Here is a 21,099-nt window from a genome sequence, read left to right on the forward strand (position 1 = left end):
TATTTCTTACCAGATTGAATTTGGAATCTAATCGGATCTGATCAGAACCTATTTGCAATCCTAGTGGACATCCCTACCTCTCTCTTCCATTGCTTCCTCTCTCGTCAAACCATCATATAAAAAATTCAGATTAGCTGAACACTTTAGTTGCTTTTTATTTTTTTAGCACTATGTTCCTCTTTTAGCATTCTTCCAATCCACATTGAAATTGTTATGTTATTGTTAAACATCTCCAAATTCCAAGAAGATCATTTCACAAGTATTCCGTTTTATGAGTGGGCCTTGATTAACAAGTGTTTCATTTTATCTATTTTTTTTGAAAATACACAAAAAATGGGATGCAGGTGATTGAGCATTTAAAGCGAATTTACTTAATATTATAATATATTTATAATGACAACTATGTGACATCTCAGATAAATTAATTAGATTTTTCAAAGTTTAATGTGCCATGCCACCAGTGTGATTTAAAAAACCCTCCTTTAACGAGTTCCAGAGTTAATCATTACAAAAAACTTTTTTTTTTTAAATAAAATTACCAAATGGGATTTTCTTGCCAATTCCATTTAATTGCTGATATGACACATATGACACATCAACAAAAATGAAACGAGCTGGCGCCAAACACCCACTTTGATCTTGTTTTTGTCGGGTTCATATATCTCCACATTGGAATTTTGGTTTACAAATTAAGATTACCCATATTTGATATTTATAAATATGTTATATATATTGCAGTTTTGTAATTTTTAAATTATTTATTCTTATAAGAAACACACACACACACACACACATATATATATATGATGAAAATATTTGAAACAATATTTCTTTTTATTTAACTATTATATTTTCTTTTTCCTTTTAATAATTTATTATTTTTTAAATTAAATTGAATTGGATCATATTCAGATATCTGACTTCCTTATCGAATTCGAATTCAAATTCAATGTTTTTGAAATCCAATCGAATCTTCATATTGGATCTAAAGTTTATAGTACCAGATCATATTCCAATATACCCTTATTTGAATCTAATCCTATTAATTTGCATCCCTACTACCTAGCTAGTATGGAGCTCAATTCACCTCTCTAAAGTCTAAACAAATCTATACCATCTATAAAAGAGTGAATGCCCCTTCTTTCTTGAATTTTCATTAGATGTTTTCTATCCCTCTTGTGTAAGCATACAAGTATGGGCATATATGTTATTTACTCTCACTTTAGAAACTACCCACTTATAACTGTTTAGAAACTGCCCATAAATTATAAATAGTTGTCTTAGAGATACTACCACCGCAAATGCACATACACGTGCTATAAAGTTTGTCAAACTAGGGTTTTGTTTGATAAAGTTTAAAAGCAAAATAAGTGATTTATCAAAAAAAAAAGCAAAATGAGCAAAAAAGAGATATTTTATTTTTTTATATTCGTTTTTGTAAATTCATATATTTGTCCCTATAAATCTTGAAAGGGCATTCTAATAAAATAACTTCCTTCATCGATGCATTAAATGAAAAGGGGAAAAGTAAAGAGTATTTATTGCAAATGAAAATTTGAGGAAGAAAAGGACAGAATTAAGACTAATTCACATCTATGTCCCATAGAGCGTGCCTCACCGCACATCGCAATTAGGGGTGAGCATTCGGTTAAAAACCGAGTCGAATAAATCAAATTTATAAAATAAAACTGAAATCGAAATCGAATTATTAATATTATATTAGTACATATTATATATTATATATTAATATATTTATGTATATTATATTATATGTATATATTAATATATTTTAAATTTTTATATAAATATATATTATATATATATTATAATATATTATATTACATATATAATAAATTTTGATTAATTTGATATTTTTTATTAACCGAATTTCTAATCCTGAAAACTTAAACCGAAACCAAATATTTTTAAAATCAAATTAACTGAACCGTAAAAAAGTAAACCAAACAAACCGAAATCAAAATTTCGATTCGATTTTAACTGAACAAATGCTCACCCCTAATCGCAACCGTATATTAATTCGGGAGATGTTACCAACGTTGAGATGTGAAAGAAATTAATTTAAAAATTGACGACCGCTAGATGTGATAGAGGGCGTGGCCCATTGTTTAGATGGCTGCCACGTTATGTGTTTCGCGCGCGCAAGCGGGAAACAAACACACGAAGCCAACTCCGAGAGCGTGTGAGTTCTCCGTTCAAACTTCAAACGCGCTACATGAATAGAGAATAGAGAGGAGGAGTGTATTGTGCGTGAGATAGGAATCAGAGAGAGAGAGAGAGAGGCCGGTGGATGGCGCGAGCGACAACAAGATTTGGTTATTTGGGAGCGGAAGTCGCCGAAAACGTCGCACTGCCTCCCGTCCGGAGCCATCATGCAAATCCTAATTCCCCTCCCCCTATCTCCAACTCGCCTCTTTTCCAACTCCTGATTTCCTCCTCTCCTTCTGCCGGACAAGGCAGCGGCAACAGAGGGAGGGTGTCAAGGAGAAGAGAGGAGAGCGAAACAGCAACACAGAAAGAGACCCCCTCTCTCTCCTTTCAGCTCCACCTGTTATCCACCCCTTATTCCAGGTAATTTTAAGCAGAAGGAAATTATTCGATTACTGTAATGTTTTCTTTTATCCTCTGTTCCAAATAATCATGCCAAATAAGCTTATGGGTTTGTTTTGTTTCTTTTCTTCCTTTTGGATTTATGTAGGTTTAATACGGGACAAAGTTGGGGATTATTCACTCTCTGGAAATGGTTCAAGAAGCTAGATGATTCAATTTCAAGTGAGGTTGTTTATTTATATTTATTTGTATTTCTTTTGTGTGGTATGCCACATTGCTTTGGTGATTGAAAACCAAGGTGATTCAAGAAACATCATTTTGATTATTCAAGAACCCCTCTCACAAATCCCAATACATAGGTTGTATTTCGTACCATTGCTGTTTCTACCTGAAATATTTTGAATTTATCAATACAAATTGGTGAGAGATATGTATTATTCACATCACATGTGAGAATTATTTCAGCTAGAATGAATTAGACTTCAACCCCCCTGGAGCAAGAAACACCAATTTGATGTTTCTAGCATTTTTAAGGTATGTCTATTTCAACCATAAATAACCTCAAATAATAATTGTCCAATTTATATTTACCAACCCAACATGTTTCAGGTAGAAACAATGATACTAAACACAACCAAAGTCATTGCAGCAATGTTTTTTTTTTTCCCTAAAAATGGCTAGCCAGACTTGATTCAATGGTGTTTCCATTTTTTTTCCTGGTGTGGCAAACTGGTGAAGCAGAACACCTGTGAAATGCATTGATGCCGAACACATTTTAGATTTGTATAATTTTTTTCTCTCTCCTCTCTCTTGCCAATATTATCTTTATTCCAGTAAGTAGTATTACCACTCTCATGGTGCATTATTCTATCCTTTCTATGCTAAAAAATAAAAAGCTTACATGTCTATTTGCCTCCCTTCTTGCATCATATTATAGGTAGGAATGACATGTTATTTATTTATTTTTGACAAAATACAGCGATAAGTTGAGACATTGTTATAAGACACCTCAAGCCTGCATCTGATTCCATAACTTTAACCATGGAATCTGGACATGGGAATACTGAGGATACTGTTCGTGAAGTTAGAATTCAACGTTCATCATCATTGTCGTCATCATCATCAGACTCGTCATTGGATGAACAATTTGAAGTGGACAGAAACTTAATTGGCGAATCCAACCCAGTCAATGATGAGGTTGCTCAGTTTGCTTTTAAAGATGCTGAGAGGAATGCCTCTAGTATTTCGTCTCCCAAATTTGGAGAGTCTGAGAAAGGGATGCCAGGATTCACATATCGACCGCAATTGTCCAGTACTACTCTTGATTTGGGCTTAGACAATGGTTTATCAAAACAATCCCCTCCAGTCCAAACGATGGACCGGTATGATGTGCCCGATCCATATAGGATCCCAGCTTCTGTGTTTGAAAGAAGTAAGTCCACAACACCATTGGAATGGAGTGTGGCTTCCAATGAGTCATTATTCAGCATCCATGTTGGTAATAATAGTTTCTCCAGAGACCATGTTTATCTGTTTGGTAGATCTGGAGAGCTGACTTTATCTGGTGAATTGACAAAGTCCGGAGAGTTGAAGATGCTCCAAAGTAGCTCGCCCCCTGCTAATATACCATCACTCTCTCCTCACAAAGGTACAGATCTGGGGGATAGCCTAGGTGTAGCTGAAGCAGCCGCTGAAACCATGAAGGAGGTTTTAAGGACAACTGCAGAAGACAAAGAAAAGAATCCTCCTGTTGATGTTATCCGCCAGTCATCTAGCACATCTCGTCGTTCCGATGCTAGTGCGACCAGCATTCAATCTTTTGCTTTTCCGATGTAAGTTATATCATCTTCTGCCACATTAAATGATAGAAATATATTTCCAACATTTGTCTATACCAAGATATTAAAATATTTATTCTTATACATGCATGTAGTTCTGTGTGTATTGTGCACATAAATTTGCATCTTGGGTACATAATATTTGTGTCCAGTATGGAATGTTGTCTTATGCTTGTATGTATGAGAAATCTTTGCAAACAAGTTAAATAAATTTACATGTGGATCATAATGTATGTTTTATTATATAAAAAGTGGCCATGCCACTAATGTTGTGTGCCAGGATGCCATCAATATGCCCTTCAATTGTTGCAGAAAGAAAATCTGTGCATGTCCATTCTGCTACCATCCATGGCCATAATGGTCTTATATAATTACATAGAGGCGTCATGGTTGTGTCCTACTGCATGCAACTAAACTAGTCTTGGGCCTTTGCAGATTGACAGGGGAAGGAGGAGGTAGAAGTGGCTCAGTGAAGGCGGATCCTGAACAAAATCAACAACCACAGTCACAGACCCCAGGAGCAACCCCGGATGCAGCTCAAAATAAGTGGTTCCCTTGTTTCTCCTGTTGCCCATTTTGTTGTTGATCAGAGAGTGGGATTTTCCAGATTTTCTCATTTTATCCTATGACAAACATACGAAAGGATATAAGTATATTGTCTAACTTGCCCTTTAGGTGTTTGTAAATGGGGCCTTTATATGAAAGTTAAATACTTGGTTTTGATTCTTTTGAATCTTCTTCAGTCGCATTATAATAAAACTCGGAACCATGTTAATTATAAAATTTGCATGGGTATACAAAAAGAAATTAAGTAACTTCTATATTAGATACGTTGAGTAAGGTATGGGTACATAGAGCTGACAATAATAATTAAGTGCTGCAACCATGACTGTAACATCCTTCTGTTCAATGGTATCAAGCTGCAGCCTTTACATCATTTATGATCAATTTATTAATTTAGGATTTAGCTGAACTGTAATGAACGCAATAGTTGTTCACCAGGTTGTGGAATTAATAATAACACTCCACAGCAAATACTAAAATGGTAATAATAATAATAATAATGTAATATTTTTACAAAACAATAAAATAATACTATAATACTATATTATTAAAATGTTTTATTATTAATTGAAAAATATTATTTTCTTATTAAGATATTAATTTATTAATATTGAAATAATAAACAATATTTTATATTATGATTTCTTATTACTTTGTTATAAAATTCTAATAAAGTATAGTAAGATTGTGTTACTAATAATAAATAATGAATAAAATGCATGACGGGCATTTTGGGGACAAAATTTAAGAGTGTTGTGAGGTATTTGAATTTAATTATAAGAGGTGTTCAATGAATAGTGTGAAGTGTGAAAAAAAATTGCTTTTAAGATATAAGAATTGCAAAACAAACAAGGCCTTAATTAGAACTGTTCATGGGCTGGGTTGCCCAACGACCCAACCTGATTTGATTTGTTCTTGGTCAAGTTTTGACATTATTTCAGGCTTGCAAGCGCCGACTTGGGCCCAAAACAGTAGGCTTAGGCTTGACTTTTTTACTAGTCGGGCTCAGGCTTAGAAAAATCCAGCCAAGCTAGAGCCCAAGCCTAATAATATTTTATTTAGTAAAAAATATATTATATATTTCTTTGTTTCTTTTCTCTTTTTTTTTTTTCAAGCAATAGTAAGATGTTTCAATATTTTTGGGTTGTAAGGTCATTTATTATAAATAAATCAATTTTTTTATTGAGTAAGAAAATAATATATATATATATATATATATATTTTTTTTCCCAATTTTTAGGCTGTGCTTTAGGCTTTGGGCTTTATAAGAGGGTCGGGCTTGGGCTCTAAAACCAATGGCCGGACTTGGGACTGAATGTATTATATTAATAAAGAGATAAAGCCTGGCCCAAATCAGCCCCGACTCGGCCCTTGAAACAGGTCTAGCCATAATCAGACTGGGATTGGGGAAAAATTTGGCTGTCTCTTGTCGACAAGAATTCCTATCAACTTTCTACCTTGTTGTGACACGTTTTTATGACACTAACGTTAACATACAAAATGAGAAAAACCTTAAAAAACAAATTTAATTTCTTTAACAAAATTACAAAGAATTCCACTTGCCCACGTGTCTTCTCTCCCTCTCCTCTTATTTGTCTCTCTCATGGTCTCACTCTCCCCAACCGCTCCATTGACCCCAAGATCCTCTCTCTCTCTCTCACCTAATCCATCCGAGAGAACCAGTCATAGCCATTTGCCGTGGGTAGAGCCAGTTGCAGTCACAGACACTGATAATCCACAAAAATCTCCTTCAAAGAATAGTTGTCTGATGCAGACAAGGTTAATTGTATTTGACAAAGGCATGCACCTGTTCTAATCTCCCAAAATGTAATATTTGAAGAAAGTGACAAAAGGAACATATTGGCGGTACCTTGATCTGATTCATGGGATTATCGTCAAGAGTAGCACCGAATTGATCTTGCTGCGTTCCACCACGGAAATGACTCTAATGAAATCGTTGAATGGGTTGGGAAGTTAGTGAATCCTTTATCGGATGAAGAAATACTTTCTCATAGGACGACCAGAGGGTGGCCTTCGTCTTCTTATTTCGCTTTGAAATGGAAACCAGTGGCAACCACGGAATGGTGAGAAAATGGTATTGGCAACTGCAAAAAATTCCGACTATTGCTGGTGGCTGCTCTGCTGAGAGGGAGAATGGGGCAAACGAAAAGGAGAGGAAAGAGAGGGTGATCTTGGGAATCTTGAGGGGAGAGAGATAGGAAATGGCAATGGAGAGAAGAGAGAGAGAGAGAGGGATAGAGGACGCCGATGGAAGAACATGAGAGAGACAAAGGAGATGAGAGACATGGGCAAGTGGAGTTCTTTTGTAATTTTGTTAAATAAATTAAATTTAAAATAAAAGTAATGGAGAAGTGATTGGCCCAATTCACAATTCTGATTTGTACTGCAGAGCTATAAATATTCAAAATGGTAATAACCTATATTTTATGCATCAACGCCTCCCCGTGAATTGGCATTAATTCCGAGCTGTCATCTACCCTAATAGATCCTGAGCTGAACTGACTTTCTCCCTAAAAATAAATATTTTTTTTAAGGTTTCTATCATTTTCTAAGTTAACATTAGTATAGAGTGTCATAAACATGTGCCACAACAAGGTAGAAAGTTGACAGGAGCTCCTATGGAGAGAATCAAAATTTTCCCCTATTGTGCATCTTTTAATTTATAGATTGCATTTGAGTTTTCGCCAAGTTTGTTTGTTATGCAAGTTCATTTGCAATAACACAAAATGCATAAGAGTGCAAATGAGAAGAATGCAAATTCTGATTCATTTTAACATCTTTGTTTCGTTTACATCTCGTCTTCAATGTAAATGAAAAAAAAAAGTGAAATCTGAAACAAAAATAAATAAAAAATTGCCGTCATATAGGGGTGTCAATTTGGTCCGGTCTGATCCAGTCCAATGTGAATTCATTATAAATGGACCAAGTCCAATCCAATCCAATCCAATGAATATTTTGGGCCATTTTGGACCAGCCCAATTTAATGTTTAGCCCGTCAAATCTGTTCAAATTAATTTTGATTTAGATTGGTTTCAACCCAAAATCGGTCTATTGACACCTATATTCTTATCTTATACATATAGACCAGATATTAGCTCAATCTAATCCAATCCAATCCAATATAAATTTATCACAGACAAACCAGGTCTAATCCAATCTAATAAATATTTTAGGTGGGTTTGATCCAATCCAATGTCTTGTTGGTTTGTCTGATCTGTCCAAATTGATTGGGTCCAATCCAAATTGGTCCATTAACACCCATACTCTCTTATAGCAGTTGAAGTGTTCATTGACAACGTCTCATCAAAGGCAACAATGAGGTCACCCCATTCATTGTACAGTTCATATTAATGATTTTTTTTTTTAACAATGAGTTGGTATCCTACAGTCATGGTGATTTGGTGGAATTTGAATTTATTCCTCACAAAACGCACCTCACCCAGCCTCATGTTGTAGTCGTGCATTGGGAAGATCTCCCCATAATGAGAATTTACAAATAGGCAAAAATTTTAAACTACTATAGTTTTGTTTTAAAGTGTGCTCCATGGTAATACCCTTTTTGCTCACATGCCAGACCGAACCCTGTCTGTAATGGTTTTTAAAATCGATCTGGAGATCGAATCGGTTAGAGTCCAGTTACTGAGTCGAATGGTCCGACCATTTGAACTGAAGGATGACCCGTTCTGATAAAAGATAAAAAAAATAAAAATAAAAATAAAAAAAGGTCAAAACCGTTCAAACGGTTAACCATCCGATTCAACGGTTTAATGACCAAAATCAACGTTTTTTTTTTTTTGAGAAAATCCGATTTTTGGGGGAACGGACCGGTTTTGAAAACCATGGTGAATAGCTATGCCTATCTCCTGGTTACCACCCCTTAGATCCCAATAACATTGCTAAGGGATGCTACTCGAAGAGAAAGCCAGACCATTGAATAGAGAAGCCATCATTGACGAATTTCACGGTGGAAGTGATCAATGATGCAGATTTTCCTAATGCTAGTTTTGCAGATTTGGCAAAAGCAACACCAGATGAGGAAGGCTGCAGAATGCCAAAAGAGTTTGTTGTGATGGATTCATTTTCTTGAATTTTTTTTATCGATTGAGTTTTATTTTGAAATTTTGAAAAATAGTGAAGGACAAATTCATAACTAACCAGTCTTCCCAGTAAAAAGCTTTCAACCATCCTTTGGCATTGGCGGGAAACCCTGATCCTGAAGAGCGAAGTGAAAGAGCTTTGGAAACTCCATAGTCCGATGTGAGACGATAAGTCAGAACTGGCGGGTGAGAATTCGGATCGATTTGCCGCCATGTGCATTTCTGTGTTCAGATACAAAAGGGTCATCCATCCCTTCCGACTCCCGTCAACTCTCTCTCTCTCTCTCTCTCTCTCTTGTCTCTCCTCTTAGAAAATCTTTTGAAGGGAAAACTACTGGGATGAGCATCGGAATGGGGAAATGCATCACTCCAGATGCCATTTCCAGCATACTAGCGAACCCTTCTCCCCATTCGTCTTCTGATGTTCTGGAAATCATTGTTCAAGTAGTCGATCTGAAGCAAGTTGGCAACAGATTCACGTGAGTTTTCTCCCACTGTCTTTTCCTTTATTGGTTTCATTCAATGCGACTGCGGCATACTGTGTCTGTGTTGATTTCATTTTTTTTAATTCCTTTGTTGAACTTCATGTTAACCAACTGAGGTTTCTGCCTTTCTGGTTGAAGAATATATGCACCATTATTTCTGGTTTTACATTTGGGTATCTTAGGTTCCTCATATACAGTGTACGCTACTTAGTGGATATTTATCTTTGTTACTTTTAATCGACGCCTTCGCCCTTTCTTGCTCCCTCAATTAATTCTTGCCTCTCCATTTATGCTCTGCCCCTGCTGTTGTTTTGGCTTTGCTTCATTCCTTTCCGGATCCATAGATTTTCCTCAATTCATGCTTGAGCGTTCCCTTTCCGCCAAGCAGATCAAAGCAAGTTAGAGAATTCTCCAATTTATCGTTTCTATGTTAATCGACATTTGTGTTCTGTTTTTAGCACCTTTGATCAAGCTATCAGAAGTACGGGGAGTTTCTTACTCCTGCTACTTGCTCGGATCACTAATTTCATGTTCTCCTCTGCTTAGCTGATCAAGTGTGTTTGCCAAGGGGATGTCCAACTATTCGTTTCCCTCTTTGATGCAATATTTATATGGATTTTGAGTATATGTTCCTTGCATGCAGATTTATGGCTAGTGATGGAAAGATGAAAGTTAAGACAATTCTTCCATCTAACCTATCATCCGAGATTTGAGTCTGGAAGTATCCAGAATCTTGGGCTCATCCGTATGCTTGATTACACCTTCAATGTCCTTCCCTACAAATCTGAGAAGTAAGACTTGGACCAACATTTGAATTCCTTTAAAGGCTTCTTATCTGCTTTCCCATGTTTGGTTTTCATAACCAAAATTGGGTGCGAACTGTTTCAGGTATTTAATTGTGACAAAATGTGAGGTGGCTTCTCCTGCACTCGAAACTGAAATCAGGACTGAAGTGAAAAAGGAAGAAACGGGCATTATATTTAAACCAAAGCAAGAAGTAATAGCTAAATCTGCTGCACAGATTATGCATGAACAGCATGGAAAGTGAGTTTTGTTGTTTTCTTCTAAGTTGGTTATTTCTTCATCTGACTGTTCCTCATAATACTGGGTGGTGTGTTTCATTTTTTTTTTTTTTTGCTTTAATGCTCTTTTCTATTGGCTTTGACCATTTTTACTGTTTTGAGTTTCAGCATGGCTCCTGCTGTAAACTGGACCATAAATGTTTGGCTTACGAGCAAAGGCAACATGCGGTCTTATAAAAATGCTAGAGGAGAAGGTTATGTGTTCAATGTTGAGTTGACTGATGAAGATGTAAGCAGCATTTTTGTGATGCCTGCTCTTTTTTTTTTTTTTTTCCTTCAAGAGGCTGAAGTTCTTTGTGGTGGTATCGTTAAGAAGCTAGTGAAATTGTTTTTTTAACACAGGGTACACAAATCCAAGCAACAATGTTTAATGATGCCGCAAAGAAGTTCTATGATAAATTTGAATTGGGAAAGGTTTATTACATATCTAGAGGAACTCTAAAAGTTGCTAACAAGCTGTTTAAGACAGTTCAAAATGATTATGAGATGACCTTAAATGAAAATTCTGAGGTGGAGGAGGCAACTGGAGAGAGAATATTTATTCCTCAGACAAGATTCAACTTTGTTCCAATTGATCAGTTGGGTCCCTATGTTAATGGGTAGGAGCTTGTTGGTAAATCCCCTGTTGGATCTCTTATGTTTCCTTTCCTTTCAACATTTAGTCTTTCAATTCTGTTGACTAATTTCTTGTCGTAACTGTTCAGATGTTATTGGAGTTTTTCAGAATGTTTCTCCTACCTTGAGTGTAAGAAGGAAGAGCAACAATGAGAGTATCCCAAAACGTGACATAACAATTGCTGATGAATCGTAAGTGAAAGCCTGTTCTTGTTATTTGGTTTTCTTCCAGTTTGATTGTATCCTAACAATCTGGAGGCATTAATTGCAGAAAGAAAACCGTTGTGGTGTCTCTGTGGAATGATCTTGCTACCACAGCAGGGCAGAAATTGCTAGATATGGTGGACACTGCCCCAATTGTAGCAGTAAAATGCCTTAAAGTAGGAGACTTCCAAGGTAGTCTCAATATATATCAGTAAATACACTTATTTAGTGAAAAGGGTGCGTCCTCACTTCATGTTGTGTTAATTGTTTCCTTAGGTGAATCTTTGTCATCTTTGAACAAAAGCATTGTATTGGTAAATCCAGAAATACCTGAATCAAAGAAATTAAAATCTTGGCAAGATGCTATACTTTGTTTTCCCATTTAATTTAATACATCAGTACATCTAATGTTTGTATATCCTTCGGGTAACAGGTATGAATCTGAAGGTAAAGGGGCTGCAATGGCTTCTGTTGGCTCGGGTTTGACCACTAGTACAAATAATGGAATAAGATCCCTGTACTCTGATCGTGTCTTCCTTTCACACATTACCAGCAACCCATCCTTGGGTGAGGATAATAAGGTATTTGTTGTTATAATATTTATTTTTTTATTTTTCCTATTTAAACCTCGACAAAATCTTTACTTGGTGATTAATTTTATAGAATTTGGGTGAATATTTAAAGTTCACAGAGAAATAAAATAAATCAGGATGTTCTGATCTGGTATTTCTTTGAAGCTTTAGTTAATTCCACTTTCACTGAGGCTTATGTGAAAGATAATGCTTGTTAAATTAATGTTATGTTCAATCAAGGGAGTCTCAACTCAACCTGATTGGATCTGAATTGGGTTGGTTAAGTTGAGATAACTTTCTCACAGGTGATGCAACCTGAATTACTTTGTTTTGGGCAGGCTGCATTTTTCAGCATAAAAGCATATACGAGTTCTATCAAGCTCGATCAGACAATGTGGTATAGAGCTTGTAAGACATGCAACAAGAAAGTGACTGATGCTATTGGATCTGGATATTGGTGTGAAGGATGCCAAAAGAATGACGAGGACTGCAGTTTGAGGTTAGAAATTTCAAACGTCACCTTTACCACAAAGTGGAAAACTTCTAATGCTGCCATTCTAATTCTTTGTTTCTTCTTTGGCAGATATATAGTGGTAATGAAGGTTTCTGATCCAAGTGGGGAAGCTTGGCTTTCCGTCTTCAATGAACAAGCAGAACAAATAATTGGATGTTCTGCAGATGAGCTTGATCAGATGAAATCACAGGTAAACTAACTACTAAAGTAGTTATCATTAAACATGCACCGGCATATTGGAAAATATTTCTTGAGCAAGTGCTAGCAATTGAAAACTGATTCCATGGTCTAATTATCTCTTGAGACACTTTGTTGATTTATGGGAAATACTAATGCCATGTGGTGTGGCTCCAAATCCAATGTGTATCCCATTGTCCTAGTGGAATCATATTGAGTGGACCCCATTATGCAGGCCTTGTCTTTATCCTGTGATGCTTATGTTATGGCCATGCGTGTAAAACTAACTGCTCCCTTTGGTTACATCTCATTGCACAGACCCTAGTGCAGTGGGTTCCATTTCAATTTTAACTATTGAATGTTTGGAGTTGTCTCTGGCAACTTTGGTTAGTGCTGGGTTTCTCATAGTAACCTCAATGAATACCAGTCACAACTCCCATGCTCTGGTTATTAATCTAATCTTATTTACCAAGGTACATCCTTATTTTATCTTGTTTAATGTAAGATGGGAGAGAGCAACACATACCACTTAAAACTGAAACAAGCTACATGGGTTCCCCATCTATTTCGAGTTAGTGTCTCGCAGAATGAGTACATGAATGAGAAAAGGCAAAGGATTACTGTCAGATCTCAGGCTCCGGTTGATTTTGCTGCTGAATCCAGGTTTCTGTTAGAGGAGTCTTCCAAGATGCAAACCTCGTGATTTTTCTAACTTGGATTCCTCCCATGTCTGGAAGTGGATGCTCGTCTTCTTGGGTCAAAAATTTGAAATCTGGCTTTTGACTTGCAATCGATGTAATATATGCTCTTCAGTTCAGCCTCGAGACAGGGCTGTATTCAGAAAGACATTATGTATATGCTTTTATTATTTTTTACTAATGACTTTGACTTAGTTGCACCCTTCAGTCAAAAAATTATACTTTACAGGAGATGCTTTAAAATAGCGAGTCTCTCGAGACAGGGCTGTAGAAACCTACCAAATGTTGAGTCCACTTATCACCATTTTTTTTCATTAGTATTATAAAAAAAATGCTCCCCTCTTTGTACAGATTGATGCTTCAAGTCATCAAGTGAGGAGAGCAACACAGTGAACTTCTCTGTATTTTGGAACAAAATTCTTGTTGAGTTCATTTTAGAAGATGAATTATAGAATGAAACCAAGATAAGATGTTTAGAAGTGGTTCTGAAACACCCCAGAAATCATTTTGTGTGAATGGATTGTAAATCTAACGTATTGTTCTGGATTCAATTCAACTGTGCCCAGAATCACATTTGTTCATAAGATGTGTGCAGAGGCTTCTTTTTTTTTTTCTGGAATCCTAACATGGCATTTCATTAAAATAACATGCTCAGTTACTAGGCCATATTTGGCTAAACGATGGGCTGAAGAATTTGCAGACCTTGGAATATAGTAAACTGAGAACGGGAAGATGCTTCTGTAAATAAGCTCTGCAATCGGCTAATAAAGTATTGTAAATGCTAAGGAGAAGAGTCAGTCTCCAATAGAGCTCTGATAACCATTGACCAATGTCCAGTAATGCATCTCCCTCGGTAGCAACACCTTTTCCAGTTCTCCAACAGGCTAGTTTCTATTTGTACGTCACCCTTTTCACTCATTTAATTCAACACCTTTTCCAACTTGATGGGGTATAGCAGACCAAGTCCCAGCAATCGGATTAAATTGCTTCCCTAGGTGAGCTATTAATGCTTTATTGCAATACAATTATTGGGCTTCTCCATGAGACTTCAAATTGTATTTGCGGATCCAAATTTGATTTGTTCATAAGTGGGTCAGACAAGGATCCCCTCCAATCTGATCTGATAATATTCTTATATCTACATAAAACTAACACTAATATGTATCTATCAATTTAGTTTCAATGTTGTATGTTTGTGTCATAGCTTATAGAGGCAATTTTCAAGTCATTTTATTCATAATATACAATATCAAAGTTATTTTTAATTCATTTCACTAGAAGATACCGGTAAGATGCCCAAGTACCAACTAGGATTAAAAATTCTCACATTTGTTTTTTTTTAATTCAAAAATAAAAACCACAAAATTCTAAGAGGGTTGGGAATCAATGAGAGAGAATAAGCTGATATAGTTAAGGGTGTAAACGGATCAAATTTGAATCAGATTAGGCAATATCTGAATTTGAATCTGATTAAATATTCGAATATTCGATTCAATTCGAATTTGATTAATTAATTATTTTAGATAATTAATGAATATATAAAATAAATATTTTATTGATATAAAGGATATAAAGTATATAAATTATTTATATAACTTAATTATTATATATAAATAATATAAACTATTTTTATATATTATATATAAGAATTAAATAATCGATCGAATTCGGATGTTTATCGAATCAAATCAGGTCATATCCAAATTCGAATCCTATTAACTATTCGGTAAGAATAGGATATCTGAATTTGACTGGTTAGATATTCGAATTATCCAAATTCAATTCGATTATGTCGAATATCAAATTCAAAATCGGATTTTTGAATATCGTTGACACCCCTAAATGTAGTTATAGGCAACTGGGTTTTACCTACGCATATAAAATATATAGATCAGTAATATGTAATATTCTAATTGTTTTTAATTTAATTTATTAATGGTATTCGACATCCAAATTTGATCCCAAATTGTATAAGATTTGAACGGTTGAATTCTGAATATTTGGTACAATGAGAAAGATACAGGGCACACAGTCCTAGACTCCTAGGGGTAGCCCTCCCCTAACAGTCCATGAAACAAATACAATTCTAGTGGTGCAAATGGTCATTTGTGCTACAAAAGCTATCCACTTTGGTTAGTCCAGCTAATCACCCAGAGTGTCAATTGGTCTAAATTTGGTCCAATCCAATATAGTTCAATATGAATCAAACAGACCAGGTCCAATCTAATTCAATGAATACTTTGGACGGGCTAATTCAATGTTTGGACCGTTCAAATCTGTTCAAATTAATTTTAACTTTGATTGATTCCAACCCAAACCTAGTCCATTGACACCCGTTATTCCTATCTTTTATCAATGGACTAAATATTGATTCAATTTGATCCAATCCAATATAAGTAAATTCATCATGGATGGATCAGGTCCAATCCAATCCAATAAAACACTTTGGACCATTAAGTTTGAACTGGTTTTATATGTCTTATTGATCCATCCAATCCGTCCAGTACATATTTAATATGTAAATGAATTGTGAAAGATGAAGTAGTTATTTAGAAAATAAATTAAAATAAGATGAGATTTGTTATTCCCTTCAACCTGTAAATGAATTGTGAAAGCTGAAGTAGTTATTTAGAAAATAAATTAAAATAAGATGAGATTTGTTATTCCCTTCAACTTCACATGGCAAGTGCCACTTCACAGAATGCTATTTTCAAACTCTGTTGACAAAATCCTTTCACAAATCACCTTCCATTAATTAAAAACAAAAACCTCCTTTGCTTGAGGTCCTTGATCTTTCTAAATTCTAACTTCGTCAATCAGCATTATTAAAAAAAAGTATTAAATAGAACATAAAATAGAATTTCATTATTCCATGAATTCATTTTTTAGGGTTTTTTTTTTTTTAATTCACTTTTGATGATCTAATGGTGATGGAAATATGGGTGGACTGGGGTAGACCGGGTCGAGTTGACTGGTCAATTTCTGCTCCACCCCCCAAGAATTGAACGAGTCAGACTTTAAATCAATAATCACAACCCCAAAATGCTCAACCAGAGAGGTGAGGTGGATCTTGCTGGAATGGTGGTGGAATTCGGGCATGACCCGGGTTCACTGGTCCCAGCCCAGAAACTAAGAACTGGACTAGCAAACTGGATTCTGGTTTATCAGGTCGGGTTGAAATGGTAAAAAATCACATCACATGGGATGTTTGTTAATTGTTGTTGACTTTAGCGCCAACTCAATTAATGATCTAAGACAAGGTCTACTGAATGAACGGTTATTCTACAGTGGATCTTATTCCAAGAGTCTAACTAGACTCTACTGCTCTAGACGGCTAGACCCGGGGGGAGGTGCGGGGTGGGGTCCATGTGGGAAAGGGCTCTGGTCTCTGGAGTTGTAGTCGGCTAGAGTGAAGCTCTGAGCTTTCGTCACGCTTACTCTAAGATGCTCATAACCCCGGGCGTATTTTAGCGGTCCTCCAATCCAGTGCGCCGGTAAACACTCCAGTCCCTAACTACGGAACTTCTCGGGCAGACCAACTCACGTGGACCAGCAAAAAGGAGGACACGTGTACAAAAAGGAGGGAATCTTTTATCCGGTCAGTCTAACCGGTAGCCGCCTTGCGTTGACGGGCTGATACACTAGTTGACGAGTAATCGCTCCCATTTGTTACCGGAAAGTCCGGTGGACCCCACCACAGTAGGAAAAAGACAAAAGTAATAAAAAATAAAGAAAAACGAACGAGAGAAAAGGAAGGAGACGGAGGAGAAGAACAGGAAACAAGCAGCAGTGGACTGAAGACGAAACCGCGTTTTCTCAGAGGAATTTTAAATCCTTTTTTTTTTTAATTTTTTTTCTGTGCTCACAAACCACTGAATACGGTTAGGGTTTCGGAAAATTAAAATTTGTTCCGCTGCTCTGCAACTTGAATTTCTCTCTTTCTGGAGAGAGAGAGAGAGAGAGAGAGAGAGAGAGGGTTTGCTTTTTTTGAAGGTTTTTGGGTTAGGATTTTGTTGGGTTTTCTCTTCCGATTGTGGAGAATAATGCGTTGGTGTAAGATGAGATGGCGTCGGCTTCGTGAGACCCTTTATGTGTTCTTCCTGTTCTGGATTTTCTCGTTTGCTTATGGTGATGTCGTTGATTCGGATAAATCGGTTCTTCTTCAGTTCAAGAGCTCTGTTCCGGATCCTTCGGGGCTTCTCTCCGGGTGGGGTTCTGTTGGTGGTACTTCTGATCACTGTTCTTGGTTTGGCGTTTTCTGCGACTCCAAGTCGAGGGTTCTAGCGCTCAATATAACCGGAGGTGGTGGAGGCGGCGGCCGCAGCAGCAGCAATGGTAATTCGGAAGCTTTCTCTTGTTCCAAAGTTTCTCAGTTTCCGTTTTATGGGTTTGGAATCAGGAAGAGTTGCTCTGTTGGTCGTGGAAAATTGGGGGGAAAACTCTCGCCGGCGCTTGGGAAGCTCACTGAGCTTAGGGTTTTGTCATTGCCGTTTAATGATTTCACGGGTGTGATTCCGGATGAACTCTGGGGTTTGCAGAAGTTAGAAGTGCTTGATCTCGAGGGAAATTCGCTTTCTGGAACTTTGCCTCCCAAATTCGAAGGCCTGAGGAGGTTGCGGGTCCTTAATCTCGGTTCCAATAAGCTTGTAGGGGAGATTCCTACCTCTCTTTCCAATTCTATGGGCTTACAAATATTGAACTTAGCTGCTAACGAATTGAACGGGACAATCCCTCAGTTTCTTGGCAAATTTACCGAGCTGAAAGGGCTGTACTTGTCTCTTAATCGTCTGGGTGGGTCTGTTCCCAGTGAGCTTGGAAACAACTGTAAGAATCTCGAACATCTTGATCTTTCCGCAAATCTACTGGTCGATTCCATTCCACGTAGTCTGGGGCATTGCAGTCAGCTTCGTTCCCTGCTTTTGTTTTCCAATATGTTGGAAGATGTCATTCCTCCTGAATTTGGTCGGCTTCGGAAGCTTCAAGTGTTAGATGTGTCAAGGAACAGCCTCAGTGGACCTATACCTTCGCAGCTTGGTAGTTGTGTTGAATTGGCCGTCCTCGTTCTCTCGAATCTGGATGATCCCTTGACAACAGTTGATAAGTCAAATCGGGATACTTCGCTGGGACTGTCTAATCCTTCTTATGATGATTTCAATTTTTATCAAGGTGCTATCTCTGATGAAATTGTAAACCTTCCAAAGCTCAGGATTCTTTGGGCACCAAGGGCAAACCTCGAGGGTGTGATGCCAAGCAACTGGGGTGCTTGCAACAGCTTGGAAATGGTTAACTTGGCTCAGAACCTTTTCATTGGAGAGATCCCATCTGCATTTCGACACTGCAAGAATCTGCATTATCTTAACTTGAGTTCAAACAGACTGATTGGGGAACTAGATGTAAATCTTCCAGTTCCTTGCATGACTGTGTTCGACGCAAGCGACAATCACCTCTCAGGATCCATCCCCATATTCAACCAGAGCAGTATTTGTCCTCGTATACCATCCTTGAATTCTCATCCTGACGAGCTGTATGACCCATCAGCCACATATCTGTCATTTTTCACAAGCAGAATTCAAAATAGAAGCCCTCTAACTTCTCTTGAAGCCAGTGGCAGTTTTATTGTCTTTCATAACTTCGGTAAGAATAACTTCACTGGTTATCTCCCATCTTTGCCAATTGCCCCTGGAAGATTAGGAAGGCAAACTGTGTATGCATTTCTTGCTGGTGGAAATAAGCTTACAGGACTATTCCCTGGAAATGTTTTTGAGAAGTGTGATGGATTGAGTGTAATGATAGCTAATTTCAGCAACAACAGGATTTCTGGCCAGATTCCTGAGAAGATTGATGAAATGTGCAGATCTCTGAAACTTTTGGATGCATCAAGAAATCAAATTTCTGGCACATTACCCCCAACTCTCGGGAACCTGTCTTCTCTTGTTAGTCTTTACTTGAGTTGGAACCAATTGCAAGGTCAGATTCCAGACCATCTTGGACAGTTGAAGGGTCTGAGATATCTTTCTTTGGCTGGTAACAACCTGACTGGTAGCATCCCGTCCAGCCTGGGGCAGTTGCAGTCCTTGGAAGTGTTGGACCTTTCTTCAAACTCATTATCAGGTGATATTCCAAAAGGTCTGGTATCCTTGAAGAACTTGACTCTTCTTCTTCTCAACAATAACAGACTTTCTGGGCAGATCCCACTTGGTTTGGCTAATGTGGCATCACTTGCTCAATTCAATGTCTCCTTCAATAATTTGTCTGGGCCTATTCCGTTGAATGATGATCTGATCAAATGCAGCAGTGCCCTTGGAAACCCTTTGCTTCAGTCTTGCCATTTATTCTCTCTATCCAGCTCATCTTCAGGTCAGCAGGGCAGAAATGATGTATCACAAAATTATGCTGCTTCTCCCTTAGGAAGTCCTGTCAAAAGGAGAAATGGATTTAATTCTATTGAGATCGCGTCAATAACTTCTGCATCAGCTATTGTTTCTGTCCTTCTAGCCCTTGTTGTTTTGTTTTTGTACACCAGAAAATGTGCCCCAAAGTCGAGGATCCGGTCAGCTGGAAGAAGGGAGGTCACGGTTTTCACAGACATTGGTGTTCCACTATCTTATGAAAATGTTGTGCGGGCCACAGGTTGTTTCAATGCAAGCAACTGCATAGGGAATGGAGGTTTTGGGGCCACTTACAAGGCTGAGATCTCTCCTGGAGTTCTAGTGGCCATAAAGAGGCTCTCGGTTGGACGGTTCCAAGGTGTTCAACAGTTCCATGCAGAGATCAAGACTCTAGGAAGGATGCGCCATCAGAATCTTGTGACTCTGATAGGTTATCATGCGAGTGAGTCAGAGATGTTCCTCATATACAATTATTTACCTGGTGGTAATTTGGAAAAATTTATCCAGGAAAGGTCTAACAGGGCTGTTGATTGGAGGATACTTCACAAGATTGCTTTAGACGTAGCCTGTGCACTTGCATATCTACATGATCAGTGTGTTCCAAGGGTCCTCCACCGAGATGTTAAGCCTAGCAATATCTTGTTGGACAACGAATTCAATGCCTATCTATCTGACTTTGGGTTGGCCAGGCTTTTGGGAACTTCTGAGACGCATGCCACTACTGGTGTAGCAGGAACATTTGGGTATGTTGCCCCTGAATATGCAATGACTTGCCGTGTTTCTGACAAGGCCGATGTATACAGCTACGGTGTGGTGCTTATGGAATTGATCTCAGATAAGAAAGTGTTGGACCCATCATTTTCTTCTTACGGGAATGGTTTCAATATTGTTGCCTGGGCACGCATGCTTCTGCCACAGGGTAGGGCCAAGGAGTTCTTCACTGCAGCGCTATGGGAGTCAGGCCCCCATGACAATTTGGTAGCAACATTGCACTTGGCTGTTAGGTGTACTGATGAATCTCTGTCACACAGGCCTACGATGAAGCAAGTCGTTCAGCGGCTGAAACAACTTCAACCTCCTCCATAGGAAAGTAAACAGGCTGCCAACCTGCCGCCAGCTCATTGACATTCCTTTGACACATTTTAAAGGTGAAGAGTTGTAATTTGTGCAATTGCACTCGGTCCCAATTATGGGCATCCATCAGATTCGGTTCTGATTTGTATTTATTTTATTTGTAATATATTTCCATCACCATTTTCATAGCTCTCCTCTGAA

General features: G+C 37.5%; 1 protein-coding gene and 2 pseudogenes across 4 annotated transcripts; all 3 read left to right on the forward strand.

Annotated features, from left to right (window-relative positions):
* The first annotated feature begins 2,198 nt into the window (after nucleotides 1-2,198).
* Nucleotides 2,199-5,139, forward strand: LOC148863318 (uncharacterized). 2 transcript variants are annotated; one of them, XM_088976192.1, is made up of 4 exons: nucleotides 2,199-2,589; nucleotides 2,717-2,795; nucleotides 3,548-4,400; nucleotides 4,842-5,139. In XM_088976192.1, the coding sequence occupies exons 3-4, from the start codon at nucleotides 3,610-3,612 to the stop codon at nucleotides 4,990-4,992; spliced, it is 942 nt and encodes a 313-aa protein (XP_088832318.1). In that variant the 5' UTR covers nucleotides 2,199-2,589; nucleotides 2,717-2,795; nucleotides 3,548-3,609; the 3' UTR covers nucleotides 4,993-5,139. The 2 variants fall into 2 exon arrangements, with proteins under 2 accessions (XP_088832318.1, XP_088832319.1); XM_088976193.1 differs by having other exon boundaries at nucleotides 2,243-2,589; nucleotides 2,717-2,790.
* A 3,744-nt stretch (nucleotides 5,140-8,883) lies between these two features.
* On the forward strand, nucleotides 8,884-13,666 carry LOC148863319 (replication protein A 70 kDa DNA-binding subunit B-like; annotated as a pseudogene). The gene is made up of 12 exons (XR_016109326.1): nucleotides 8,884-9,567; nucleotides 10,217-10,364; nucleotides 10,462-10,617; nucleotides 10,764-10,884; nucleotides 10,998-11,268; nucleotides 11,360-11,462; nucleotides 11,542-11,666; nucleotides 11,751-11,829; nucleotides 11,908-12,055; nucleotides 12,385-12,545; nucleotides 12,630-12,750; nucleotides 13,243-13,666. The product of XR_016109326.1 is annotated as a replication protein A 70 kDa DNA-binding subunit B-like (transcript).
* Nucleotides 13,667-17,192: 3,526 nt separating this feature from the next.
* On the forward strand, nucleotides 17,193-21,086 carry LOC148863320 (LRR receptor-like serine/threonine-protein kinase RPK2 pseudogene; annotated as a pseudogene). Its single transcript, XR_016109548.1, has one exon. The product of XR_016109548.1 is annotated as an LRR receptor-like serine/threonine-protein kinase RPK2 pseudogene (transcript).
* The last annotated feature ends 13 nt before the right edge of the window (nucleotides 21,087-21,099 follow it).

The sequence above is a fragment of the Nelumbo lutea genome, chromosome 3 (genome assembly GCF_056320005.1).
Source record: "Nelumbo lutea isolate HS-2025 chromosome 3, American lotus-T2T, whole genome shotgun sequence".
In the NCBI taxonomy this organism is placed as follows: domain Eukaryota; kingdom Viridiplantae; phylum Streptophyta; class Magnoliopsida; order Proteales; family Nelumbonaceae; genus Nelumbo; species Nelumbo lutea.

What these genes read in the sequence shown, in the direction of transcription:
- LOC148863318 (XM_088976192.1), top strand. Translation starts at nt 3,610, where the DNA reads ATGGAATCTGGACATGGGAATACTGAGGATACTGTTCGTGAAGTTAGA. An exon ending in CAATCTTTTGCTTTTCCGAT is followed by an intron (nt 4,401 to 4,841) that starts GTAAGTTATATC and finishes GGGCCTTTGCAG; the next exon opens with ATTGACAGGGGAAGGAGGAG.